This window comes from Aotus nancymaae, unplaced genomic scaffold (genome assembly GCF_030222135.1).
Source record: "Aotus nancymaae isolate 86718 unplaced genomic scaffold, 86718_ANA_hifiasm-v0.15.2.pri h1tg000250l, whole genome shotgun sequence".
Taxonomy (NCBI): domain Eukaryota; kingdom Metazoa; phylum Chordata; class Mammalia; order Primates; family Aotidae; genus Aotus; species Aotus nancymaae.
The window spans coordinates 2,153,884-2,166,345 of NW_026988665.1; the positions used below are offsets into that span (position 1 = coordinate 2,153,884).

At 62.1% G+C, this 12,462-nt stretch overlaps 2 protein-coding genes across 5 annotated transcripts; one reads left to right on the plus strand and one right to left on the minus strand.

Annotated features, from left to right (window-relative positions):
* Positions 1-7,578: 7,578 nt before the first annotated feature.
* CALML6 (calmodulin like 6) lies at positions 7,579-9,677 on the plus strand. 4 transcript variants are annotated; one of them, XM_064371938.1, is made up of 6 exons: positions 7,579-7,725; positions 8,047-8,072; positions 8,818-8,992; positions 9,131-9,275; positions 9,353-9,453; positions 9,526-9,677. In XM_064371938.1, the coding sequence occupies exons 2-6, from the start codon at positions 8,070-8,072 to the stop codon at positions 9,570-9,572; spliced, it is 471 nt and encodes a 156-aa protein (XP_064228008.1). In that variant the 5' UTR covers positions 7,579-7,725; positions 8,047-8,069; the 3' UTR covers positions 9,573-9,677. The 4 variants fall into 4 exon arrangements, with proteins under 4 accessions (XP_064228008.1, XP_021523125.1, XP_021523126.1 ...); XM_021667450.2 differs by having other exon boundaries at positions 7,580-7,725; positions 7,934-8,072; XM_021667451.2 differs by having other exon boundaries at positions 7,580-7,725; positions 8,022-8,072.
* A 419-nt stretch (positions 9,678-10,096) lies between these two features.
* Positions 10,097-11,620, minus strand: TMEM52 (transmembrane protein 52). Its single transcript, XM_012467873.3, has 5 exons — positions 11,555-11,620; positions 11,418-11,461; positions 11,266-11,307; positions 10,623-10,801; positions 10,097-10,533 (listed from the first exon to the last, which is right to left on the minus strand). The coding sequence occupies exons 1-5, from the start codon at positions 11,618-11,620 to the stop codon at positions 10,253-10,255; spliced, it is 612 nt and encodes a 203-aa protein (XP_012323296.2). The 3' UTR covers positions 10,097-10,252.
* Positions 11,621-12,462: the final 842 nt, after the last annotated feature.

Sequence of the window (12,462 nt, forward strand, 5' to 3'; positions counted from 1 at the left end):
GGGGGTTCACCATGTTGGCCAGGCTGGTCTCTAACTCCTCAAGTGATACCCCTGCCTCTGACTCCTAAAGTGCTGGGATTACAGGTGTGAGCCACCGCGTCCGGCCCCCATCAGACTTCTGAGGGTGTGTCTGTCCTGCCCTGTGGTCCCTCCGGCAGCCCCTGGGGACCAGGGATTCAGGCCTTGGTTGGGCACCGAGCTGGGACCTCTGGGAGTGACCATGGGGAGAAAGCCGCCATCCTTGCAGAGGGTGGCAGGAGTGAGGGGTGAGTCAACCCTGACTCCTGGGGCCCTGCGGAGGCCAGGTCCATGCCCGCCCGCTGAGCGTTGCCCCAGGCCCGGGCTCCGCGAGTACCCCCAGCCGTGGTCCCCTCTGGGAGCTGGAAGAAGGCGGGACAGGGCGGCTGCGGGGGTGCGGGGGCTCCTGGGCTACCGGGCGAGCGGGGGCCCGGGCTGCAGGGAGGATCTGGGGCTCCTGGAACGTTTGGACATGACCCGGCTGTTGACGCACTCGAACGAGACTGAAGAGGCCGCGGACGGAGGAGCCCCGGAAACTGGCTGCCACTGCGCCCCGAGATGGAGCAGGGACCCGGCCGGGCCCTCCGCGGCGCGCGCGGCTGCTGGTGCGGGGCCTCTCGGGAGCGGCGGCCGGGGCACCCCGCGGGGCCGCAGCGGCGCCTCCGTTCGTCCCCGGCGACCGTGGGAGCCCTGAAGGGAAACTCACAGGGCCGGGTGTGGACGAGGACGGGGGGCGGCGCCGGGTTCGCAGCGCCCGAAATCCCCACGCCCCGCCCACCTCAGCGCCCACTCCCGGCGGGGACCGCCCCGACTCCATGCGACCTCCGCGCGCCCTCTAGTGGGAAAGCGCCGCGTTAACGCTGGGGGGCGGTGCTTCCAGGTGGGGCGGGGCAGAGACAGGGCGTGGCGGGCGTCGTGGCGGGGCGGGGCCGGGCGACGGGGCGGGGCCGGGCGTCGTGGCGGGGCGGGGCCGGGCGTCGTGGCGGGGCGGGGCCGGGCGACGGGGCGGGGCGGGGCCGGGCGTCGTGGCGGGGCGGGGCCGGGCGTCGTGGCGGGGCGGGGCCGGGCGACGGGGCTCCGCCCGCTTTTCCCCACAGCAGCCCCGCCGGACGCGTGGCGCTGGCGAGCTCAGGCTCCCGCAGGCTAAACGTGAAGCGAGAAGCCAGTAGCAGCCGCCCTCGGTGGCTCACGCCTGTAATCTCAGCACTTTGGGAGGCCATGGTGGGCGGATCACTTGAGGTCAGGAGTTCGAGACCAGCCTGGCCAACATGGCGAAACCCCGTCTCTGCTAAAAATACAAAAATTAGCCGGGCGTGGTGGCGGGCACCTGTAATCCCAGCTACTCAAGAGGCTGAGGCAGGAGAATGGCTTGAAGTTGGGAGGTTGCAGAGAGCTGAGACTGCACCATTGCACTCCAGCCTGGGTGACAGACCGAAACTACGTCTCAAAAAACCAAAAACAAACAAACAAAAAAACCCTGTAAGGTCGCAACCCCTATCGCTGTGTTGAGGCGCAGGATCCGAGAAATAGACAAGACACAGAAGGGCAAAGAAAGCGCAGCTGGGCTGGGGGTCACGCCACCTATAAGCCGCGACAGGTGAGGCCCCGAACGTCCAGAAGTGTCTGTGTTTATTGGGCATAGGTTAGGGGGCAGGGTAGTGAGTGAGGTCATCTTAAGGATAGTGACAAAGTCGAGACAATCACGTGAGCAATAAACAACGGGTCCACCCCCATTAGGTCACCGAGGCTAGGAGGTGGGCCGTGTGCAGCAAGGGGTCCACTCCCGTTAGGTCACCGAGGCTAGGAGGTGGGCCGTGTGCAGCAAGGGGGGTCCACTCCCATTAGGTCACCGAGGCTAGGAGGTGGGCCGTGTGCAGCAAGGGGGGTCCACTCCCGTTAGGTCACCGAGGCTAGGAGGTGGGCCGTGTGCAGCAAGGGGGGTCCACTCCCGTTAGGTCACCGAGGCTAGGAGGTGGGCCGTGTGCAGCAAGGGGTCCACCCCCGTTAGGTCACCGAGGCTAGGAGGTGGGCCGTGTGCAGCAAGGGGGGTCCACTCCCATTAGGTCACCGAGGCTAGGAGGTGGGCCGTGTGCAGCAAGGGGTCCACTCCCATTAGGTCACCGAGGCTAGGAGGTGGGCCGTGTGCAGCAAGGGGGGTCCACTCCCGTTAGGTCACCGAGGCTAGGAGGTGGGCCGTGTGCAGCAAGGGGTCCACCCCCGTTAGGTCACCGAGGCTAGGAGGTGGGCCGTGTGCAGCAAGGGGGGTCCACTCCCATTAGGTCACCGAGGCTAGGAGGTGGGCCGTGTGCAGTGAAGAGGATGTGGTGTGCAATATCTCTTATCTAGGGGCAGGCTACTTCTTTAAATAAATATACATATATATATATATTATTGTACTTTAGCTTCTGGGGTACGTGTGCAGAACATGCAGGATTGTTGCATAGGTGCATACGTGGCAATGTGGTTTGCTGTCTCCATTCCCCCGTCACTTATATCTGACATTTCTCCCCATGTTGTCCCTCCCCAACCTCCCTACCTCCTGCTGTCCCTCCCCTATTCCCCCCAACAGACCCCAGTGTGTGATGCTCCCCTTGTCCATGTGTTCTCATTGTTCAACACCCGTCTATGAGTGAGAACATGTGGTGGTTGAATTTCTGTTCTTGTGTCAGTTTGCTGAGAATGATGTTTTCCAGATTCATCCATGTCCCTACAAAGGACACAGACTCATCGTTTTTTTGTGGCTGCATAGTATTCCATGGTGTATATGTGTCTTTACGACACTGAACGCTGCCGCCTGGGCCATAAATTCCTGTCCTGGTCTAACTGTTTTTCCCTTAAATCGTGCTCTGTGCCGTGTCTGCTCTAGGCATTCCTCCGACTATAAACTAAGATATAATTACATATATATATGTATATATATAGAAGGAAATGACTGAGTAGTGACTCTATAAACTAAGGTATTCTTCAGGCACTAATTGTGTTGGGGGTCTGCTTAGCTCTCCTTCCTCGGTGCCAAGAAAGGGGGCTACCCACACTCTTCTGCAGCCGGGTCCTGCTGCCATCCTCAGCCTTCAGTGCCAACCTCATGCCAGCAGGGCATGTGGGGCTCGGGCAGCTGATGTTACCTCCGGTTTGGATCTTCCAGCCTTGGGGGGGAAGTATCAGTTCTTCCTAGGGAGCGGTGAGCAAACCTGCAGACGTGGAAACTTCAGAGCAACCGGGGATCAAACTTCAGAGGCCACCTGCCTGGATGTCCCCACCGGGGCTCTGCCTGCTCTGATGTAAGTCCTGGGCTTGGACCTCCGAGTCACTGCCCTCCCGCTGCAGAGTGGAGAGCAGAGATGCTGCCTGGAACCACAGAGGGGCCCTGATGCTCACGCCGGGCTCAGCCCTGCCTTTCAAGTGCCCCCTTCCCTCCTCTGCCACTTGTAGCCTTGATTGGTGGCAGCTGCCTGGTTCACCTCTCTGCCCTTCCAACTCACCACCGTGAGTGTAACAGGTGACACGCAGGGACGTGTGTCTTCACTCCCCACTGGTGCCTTGTTGCAGCTTGGCAGCGGGGGCCACCGCCCACATGTCATCATGTCACAGCTTGGGCTCCCCAGAAGCTGACCCTGAGATGGAGTTTGGGATAGGAGCTCCTTGTTAGGGGTCAGCCCCTGCCACAGGAAAGGGGCAGCAGGACCGGGCAGAAGGGGCCTCAGCCCCCTGTGGGGACCATCCGAGTCCTGTCTGTGGCCAGTGACCACGCTGTGCCCATGTGCCTCAGGCGAGGTGGGTTTGCAGTGAAGGCTGCTGCCCCAGAGTGGTGTGGGGGGTCTCTGTCTTCTCACTGCAGACCCCCAGTGGCAGTGGTGATATCTGCAGTGATCCTCTGTGGTCATTTGGGTTCTCCAGAGAAGCAGGAGGATGTGTGTGTATGTCTGTATACATACGTCTCTCATACGCACACACGAGAGAGATTTTGAGGAACTGGCCCATGTGGGCAAGTGTAGGGCTGATGGCCCACAGGGTCGTGGGGTGAGCCTTATGCTGTGCTGAGGCACAGGATCCGAGAAATAAAGAGACAGGACACAGAAGTACAAGAAAAACGCAGCTGGGCTCGGGGGGGGCCACGCCACCTATGAGCGGAGTCAGGTGAGGCCCCGAATGTCCAGAAGCCTGAGTATTTATTGTGTATAGGTTAGGGCGCAGGGCAGTGAGTGAAATCATCTTTAAGGATAGTGATAGGGTCGTGAGCAATAAAACATGGGGTCCACCCCCATTAGGTCACCTAGGCCAGGAGGTGGACAGTGCGCAGCAAGGGGCCCGTTCCCATGAAGGCAAGGGCCGTGTGCAGTAAGGGGTCCACCCCCACTAGGTCACCGAGGCTTGAAGGTGGGCCGTGTGCAGTGAAGAGGGTGCAGTGTGCAATACCTCTATCTATGGGCAAACTACTTTTTTTTAAGACGGGGTTTCACCATGTTGGTCAGGCTGGTCTTGAACTCCCGACCTCAGGTGATCCGCCCACCTTGGCCTCCAAAGTGCTTGGATTATAGGCGCGAGCCGCTACGCCCAGCCAAAACTACTTCTAAGAAGATTTATGGGAAGATGCTTTAAGTCACACAGCAGTGACAGAGCTGTCAGGGTTACCGCCACCTTCTGGCAGCTTCTAGTGGGTTCTACGGGAAGATGCTTTTCAAGCAGCACAGTAGCAAGGGCTGATAAAGTTCACAGTCACCAAGGTGGATTGCCGGTCTGAGGGCAGCCTTCCACAAGAACTGGAGCAAGGTCCTACAACTCCGTTATCAGGAGGAGTGGCTCTTGCCCCAAGCCTGCCATACAGCGGGTGTCTTTACGATACTGAACGCTGCCGCCTGGGCCATGGGTTCTTGTCCTGGTATGACTGTTTTCCCTTAAATCATGCTCTGCACTGTGTCTGCTCCAGACATTCCTCCGATTATAAGCTGCTTATTCCTTAATTCATGCTCTGTACTGTGTCCACTCTAGGCATTCCTCCAATTATGAACTAAGATATAATTATAGGTATATATGTAGGGAAATATTCCTTAGGCACTCATACCATCAACTCTTATATGATTATATATAGAGGATTATATAAAGGGATTCTTCAAGCCCTAATTCTATAAACTAATATATGATTGTATAAAGGATTATATAAAAGGAAATAGCTGAGTAGCAACACTATAAAGTGAGATATTCCTCAAGCCCTAACTGTGCCAGGGTTCTGCTTAGCTCTCATTCCTCGGTGCCTATATGGGGGTTACCCACAGGCAAGTTCAATAGGGAAGCTGCAGGGAAGAGCTGATGTCACAGCTCCAGGCTGAGGCCGTCTCGGGGCAGAATTCTTTCTTCCTTGGAGGACGGGTCTTTCCCCTGAAGGCCCTCGGCTAACTGGATGTGCGCCCCTGCATTCTGGAGGATCATGTGCTTTCCCAAAGTCTACTGATTTAAATACGAACCGCATCTATGAAACACCTTCGTCCAGACAATAAAATAGTACTCAGCCTTAAAAAAGAAGCCTATTCTGGGCCAGGCGCGGTGGCTCACGCCTGTAATCCCAGCACTTTGAGAGGCTGAGGCAGGAGAATCGCTTGAGCCTGGGAGGCGAAGGTTGCAGTGAGCCAAGATCTAACCACTGCACTCTAGCCTGGGCGATAGAGCAAGACTCCATCTCAAAAAAAAAAAAAAAAAGGAAAAAAACCTGCTTACTCTGTCACATGCTACACCATGAATGAAGCTCAAGGACATTAATCCAGTCACAGAAAGACCGTGTATGGTTCCACTCATAGGAGGTCTACGTAGTTGAATTCTTAGGAACAGAAAATAGAGTAGTGATTGCCACAGGCGGAGGGAGGTAGAAGGAGGACCTGCTGTTTAGTGGGTGCAGAGAGTCAGTTTCAAGGTGAAAGGTTCTGAGCTCTGCTGCATGGCCGGGTGTGGCTGGGACCTGCTGTTTAACAGGTGCAGAGGGCCAGTTTCAAGATGAAAGGTTCTGAGCTCTGCTGCATGGCCGGGTGTGGCCGTGAACACAACTGCACTTGCACCGGAATGAGGCTGAGGTGGCATTCTGATTGTTACAGGGTTTTAAATGTTTCCTTGTGGCGAATACCCCATCAGTGATCAGTGGAGACAGAAGAAGGAAAATAAAGACTGGATGACTCTCAGGTCCTAGCGGCACAGGGCGTGTCCAAAGGCCACACAGAGGCCGGTCAGCACGAGGAGACGGGGGACAGAGGGCGAGGACCCGGGCTGCTGTGTTCACTGCGTCGTGGGTCAGGGTGGAAGGCAGATGGAGAGCAGGGGGTCCGACGGTGGCTGTGGCCGGTGCTGCCCCTCCCCACCTTCGTCAGGCCCTGGGAGAGGGTGGGGGTGTTGCTGCTGCTTTAAATTGGGCTCCAGGGGCTACAGCTTTGAGTTTAACTCGTCAGGCCACCGGGACGTCTGGAACCTTCAGGGCTTAGCCCAGGAATGCCAGAAGCTAGAGGTCTGGAACGGAGGAGGCAGAGCCGGCTGTCTACCGGCTGTGGGAGTCGTTGGGGTTGGGGCTGGCAGTGCAGTCCCCTGTGGCTCTGTACCTGGCTGGCCTGCACCTGGGGACCCGGAGCCTGGAACGCAGGGTGGGCTCTGGCCGGGGTGCCGCAGCTCCCTCCACCCTCTGTCCCTGGTGGAAGGTGCTCAGTGCGTGAATTGTCCCCTGCCCCAGACCAGGGGGAATCTGAGGCCAGGGAGCAACCAGGACGAAGGGCAGGGCCTCCCTGGGCGCCACCGGACCCCGGGCCCCTTGTCCTCCAGCCCCGGCCTGCTTGGCTGGAGGTGCCCTGGGCCGTTGGCCTGCCCTCCTTAGCATCAGTGTTGCAGTCTCAGCAGCTGGCCTGCATCTCAGCGGGAGGCATCCTGTGGCCTCAGGTTTTCTGGCAGGCAGAGGGCTGGGCTGGTGGGGGACACTGAGTGCCCCACCTGCTCAGACTCTTCATGCCGTCAAGGGGCCAGTTGGGGGCGGGTGTGTGACCCTGAGTGCTGCCTGCAACTGCAAACCTCACACCCCTGCTGGGTGGGGTGGGGAGGAGCTGGGCCCTGGCTTTGTGACCCTGAGTGCTGCCTGCAACTGCAAACCTCACACCCCTGTTGGGTGGGGTGAGGAGGAGCTGGACCCTGGCTTTGGGAGTCTGGTGGGAATTAGACCCAGGGCGGGCCTAAGGAGGAAACACACGTGTGCAGGCGTGTGCTCCACTGTGGCATGTCCTTACTGACCAGCCTGGGCACCAGGCCCCCTCGGGAGCTAGCTTTGCTGTTCCGAGTGGAAGGGAGGTCAGGTTTCCCTGAGAAACCCCAAAATAGCCCCCAAGTGTGCCTGGCCTCCAGCGGGCAGCCCAGCCCCCAGACACTGTCTGACTTGCCACCTCCCCCTCTACAGCCCCAGCCCATGTCCTGCTGTCTCCTCCGGGAATGGTGGCCCCTCAGCCCCTCCTGTACAGGGCGGCCAGGGGTGCCTGATGTTCGTTCGACCTGTCCTTAGAGTTTGTGATGTGCTGGCACGTCCTGTGCTCCCACCAGGATGGGAGGGTGGCTGGCTCTGAGCCACTGGGCACCAGCTGGTCAGGCGGGTCTTCAGCAAGAAATCTCACTGGCAAGGGATGACAGCCTGGGAGCAGGGTCCCGTGAAGACTTGCCGGAGGGCCACACCTCTGGGGAGGTGACTCAGAGGTTGGTCCCATGAAGAGGGAACAGCAAGGGGAACAGCATGTGTGAGGCCCCCACGGCTCAGCCCTTTCCTGCCCCCTGCACTTGGCCTTCCGTGCCCATCTTCAGGGTCAGGGGAAGCCCAGGCCAAAGCGGGCTGGGAAGGGGCCCTGTGGATAAAGCCGAGAGCCTGTCCCCAAATAGGGCCAGCAGGATTTCCCACCCATAAAAGGCTCTTGGAATCTGGACCCCGGGGACCCCAGGCAGCCAGGCCCAGCTAAAACTCAGCTGCCACCACTGGCCCGGCATTCTTCCCACAGCAGCCCTGGTGCCACCACCCTGCAGGGTCCTGTCACACAGCCACCGCCATGGTAAGGTTGCTCCCTGTGCCCCACGGAGCCTCTGGTGGGCTGGCTGGGTGGGTTGAGCTGGAGCCTGGAGTTGCGAGGATCCGTCCAGGAGCCTGGGCAGGAAGGGGCTGAGGTGGAAGGGGGGCCACGCCCTGCTGCCACCAACACGGCCTTGCTCTGGGGCCAGGGCGGAGCAGCCCTCTCTGGAAGCTGGGTCCCACGTGGGAGGCAGCAGTGGTGGCAGACAGGTGTGGCCGGTGCTGGACTCTCCTTCCAGAATGTCACACAGCGGGAGCTGGGGGCTCTGCCTCCTGGGCTGTATCACAACCGGGGCTGGAAGCCTTTCCCAGGCGGGGGCTGGGCTCCTCCCACACTGCTCCCAGCTTCCTACACCTGCCTCACCTGGTGTCCACTGCCGGGCTCCAGGGCCGCGGACTGGCCTGCCTGGCCACCTGGTGTCCACTGCCGGGCTCCAGGGCCGCGGACTGGCCTGCCTGGCCCTCAGCTCCCACTGTTCCCTCACACACTGGCCCCTGCCTGGCTGGCCCTTCCCCTTTGAGCTGCCTGGCGGAGCCCTGCTGGCCTGAACAGCCCTGGCGTGCGACCCCTTGTCCGGGAAGCCTGCTCTGAGCTGGGGACCTCCTCTCCACCACTCACCTTGCAAGGCTGTCTATGGAGGGATGTGGGCAGGGGGCACCTCCGACCCTTCCCTGGACACAGGGGCAGAAGGGGCTCCGGGTCAGGCCGGCGTGGGTGTGCCCTGCAGACGGAGCGCCTGTCGGCCGAGCAGATCAAGGAGTACAAGGGCGTCTTTGAGATGTTTGATGAGGAGGGCAACGGGGAGGTGAAGACCGGGGAGCTGGAGCGCCTCATGAGCCTGCTGGGCATCAACCCCACCAAGAGCGAGCTGGCCTCCATGGCCAAGGACGTGGACAGAGACAGTGAGCCTGCGCTGGCGGGGGGCGGGCAGCCTCGGGGGGCGGCCCTGGGTCAGGTCTCAGAGCCCATGACGGGGAAGAGGCAGAGCCCATGGGCAGGGCTGTGCCCCACCCCTTGAGCCCCAGCTGTGCTCCTCGCAGACAAAGGGTTCTTCAACTGCGATGGCTTCCTGGCACTAATGGGAGTTTACCACGAGAAGGCCCAGAACCAGGAGAGCGAGCTGAGGGCGGCGTTCCGCGTCTTTGACAAGGAGGGCAAGGGCTACATTGACTGGAACACACTCAAGTAGGGCCCGGGTGGGCGGCGGGCGGCAGGCGGGCACGGGCAGGGCCGAGGCAGTGGCTGAGCGCCCGGTCCCGCAGGTACGTGCTCATGAACGCCGGGGAGCCCCTCAATGAGGTGGAGGCGGAGCAGATGATGAAGGAGGCCGACAAGGATGGGGACGGGACCATTGACTACGAGGGTGAGTGGGCTCGAGCCCTGGGAGCTGCTGGCTGGGCCAGGGCACGCCGCTGACCTGCCCCTCTGACCCCAGAGTTCGTGGCCATGATGACCGGAGAGTCCTTCAAGCTGGTCCAGTAGGCGAAGCTGCTGCAGCCATAGGAGGCCTGCCCGGGAAGGCCACTGCCCCCTGCCACCTGTCCACCCACTCCCCCAGCTCTGTGTAAAATAAATGCTCCGGCCTGACCTGTGTGTGCCTCACTGTCCCAGCCCGGGGTGGCGGGCAACGGGAAAAGGCATCGGGCTGGAGGAGAATTTTTCCTGGCCTGGCCACGGGAACACAGTCCCAGTCACTTCTGCCACGACACCTGACACCACTCATTGCCCAGCTCAGGGCTAGGAATGGCAGCCTGAAGGCTGGACGGGGTACAGGCCGGGAACCACATGCTCGCCCTGCCCGCTGGCACTGGGGGTTGGCTGCCCAAGGGTTCCTCCCAGAGCTCTGGAGTCCCAGAGTCCTTCCCACATAGGCAGAGCCCACTTAAATACAAACTTTATTCTCTCTCCAAGAAGATGCAGATGTCACAGCTGGCCCCGAGCTCCCACCCAAGGCTCAGGCCCAGGGGGCTTCCTCCAGGCTGAGAGCCTGCTGGGGCTGGGCCAGGGGCCGAGGGCTGACGCCACGAGGCCGGCTGGGCTGGCTGGCGGCGTAACACAGCACCAAGGCTGGGCCACAGCAACGTTCTGGATGGCGGGGTGGGCTGTGGGCCCTTGGCTCCAAGTGCCAGTTCTCCGAGCTCTGGTCTGTTCTCCTACCTCCTTCAAGGGGCACCAGGGCTACAGGGTGGGTGTTGGGTACTGGGGCCTGATTCCTGGGGCATTGGAGTTGTCTCTAGGCCTGAGGCCCCAAGGGGAGGACTGGGTTTCTGGGAGGGTGCCGGCCCTTCCTCTCTGGGCTTGGCCATCTTGACAGCTTCATCGTAGGAGGGTGGAGGCTCTGGGGCGTACAGGCTGTAGGCAGGAGGAGCCACGGAGTCGGGGTCCAGCTCCCCGAAGGGCAGGTGCAGCCGCATGCCCAGTGGGTACTGCATGGAGCTGTAGGCTGCAGGGCACCAGAGTGGGTTTGTGGAGGCGGGCTTGGCATTTACCCCGACATCTCTACCCCCACCAGGTGGGCCCCTAGGCACTCACAGGTCACAGTGCTGTGTACAGGGCTGTCACTGTCCATAGGGATGACCGCCAGGTCGCAGGGCTGCCGTGCTGGTGGCAGATGTGGCCGGGCCTGCACCTGCTTCCGGAGGCAGCAGAAGCGGACACAGCCAGCTGTGACCCCGCACAGCAGCAGCAGGAGGACTGCCAGCAGGACCAGCCTAGGACAGCAAGTCCCCACCACTGGACTGACCCTTGGCCACCGGGCACCTGCACCCTGGGGAATGTCGTGGCACAACCACCCAAGACAGGTTAACAGGATAAAAAGCAGAGAATGTCTCTCCACGTCGGAGGCCGCTATGGCCAGAGCCTGGCCTCTGGCTGTTGGGCCTGCCCTGGCCGTCTCTCCCAGGCTGGCCAGGGATGGCCTTGGGCTCACTCCCAGGACGTGCTGCCCTCAGCGGCTGCCCCACTGTTGACCGGGATCGTGGGGGCTTCCCGTGGAGGCCAGGCGGGAGGAGTGGGAGGCAAGCCCTGCTTGCTCGAGGCCAGTTCCCGCCAGTGGCCGGGACTGGGTGACGGCGGAGGGAGGCGGCCTGTCGAGGTAAGGGCCTGGCGGGCGTGGCCTCGGTGACCCCCGCCCCAGAACCTTCGGACGCACGGCTCAGCCGCGGCCTCCACTTACCCCACGTGCCACAGGCTACTCCAGCGGGCCTGGGGCGGGCACCTGCGGGGACGGCGGCACCTGGAGCAGGCGGGGCACGGGCCCTCCGACCGCGCCGCCCGCGCCTCCCCAAGGGTGGGGCCAGGCCCCGGCTCCCTCCCGCCCCGACTTACTGGTCCGAGGGGTCGCAGCTGCCGTCCGCAAAGCCCAGCGCCACCTGTGGGGACAGCCGTGAGCCCGGGAGGGGCGTGGTCCGAGCACGGACCCGCCCCACGGTGGCCGAACCGAGAGAGGGCGCGGCCCGACCCACCTGCGGTAGCGGCAGGAGCAGCAGCAGCAGCCGGAGCCCGCCGGCAGCCAGCGGCCCTCGAGCCATGCTCTGCGGAGGTGGGAGCAGAGCCGGCGGGGAGGCTTTATGGGGCCCCGCCCACCACAGGACACACCCACCACAGGACACGCCCACAGAACGCCCCCCCAGCCCAAACCCCGCCCACCGGGCCTCGCTCGCCGCAGGCCCCGCCCACAGGAGAGCACGCCTACTGGATGCCCCGCGCGACGTAAACCCCGCCCATAGGAGCACTCGCCTACCGGACGCCCCACGCTTACTGGACGCCCCACACTTACAGGACGCCCCACGCAGCGTAAACCCCGCCCACCAGGCCTCGCTCGTTGCGAGCCCCTTCACCGCAGGCACCGCCCACAGGAGGCACCGCCCACAGGAGGCACCGCCCACAGGAGGCGTCGTTCAAGACGCCCCCACTCGCTGGGCCGCCTCTCAATGCAAACCCCGCCCACTGGCTCACGCCCAACGTAAGCCGCGCCCACCATGCCCCGCCCAACGCAATCCCCTCCCACTGGGCCACGCGCAGCGTGTTCCGAGGGCTCGTTCCTGGCAAGCCCAACTCCGCAGCTCCACCGGCGAGGCGATGGTGGGCAGGGTTCGCCTTCGGACCAGGCACCGCGCCCCAACCCCGGCCGAGCCCGGTCTGCTTTGCCGCTGGTCTGGGCGTGGCCCGGGGACCCCCGGGAGTTGCCTAGAAAGTCGTGGCTCCCTTGGGTGTGGCTCCTGGCGTCCAGTCTCGCACGCAGGCTCCAGGTGAACTGGAGGGTCTCACCACCAGGATGCTGGGCGTCCCGAACGCGGTGATTGGACACTGACTGTGCACCTACGCTGCAGGCACTGCCTGGGGGCTGGCCCTCGAGGCTGGAGCCTGGCCC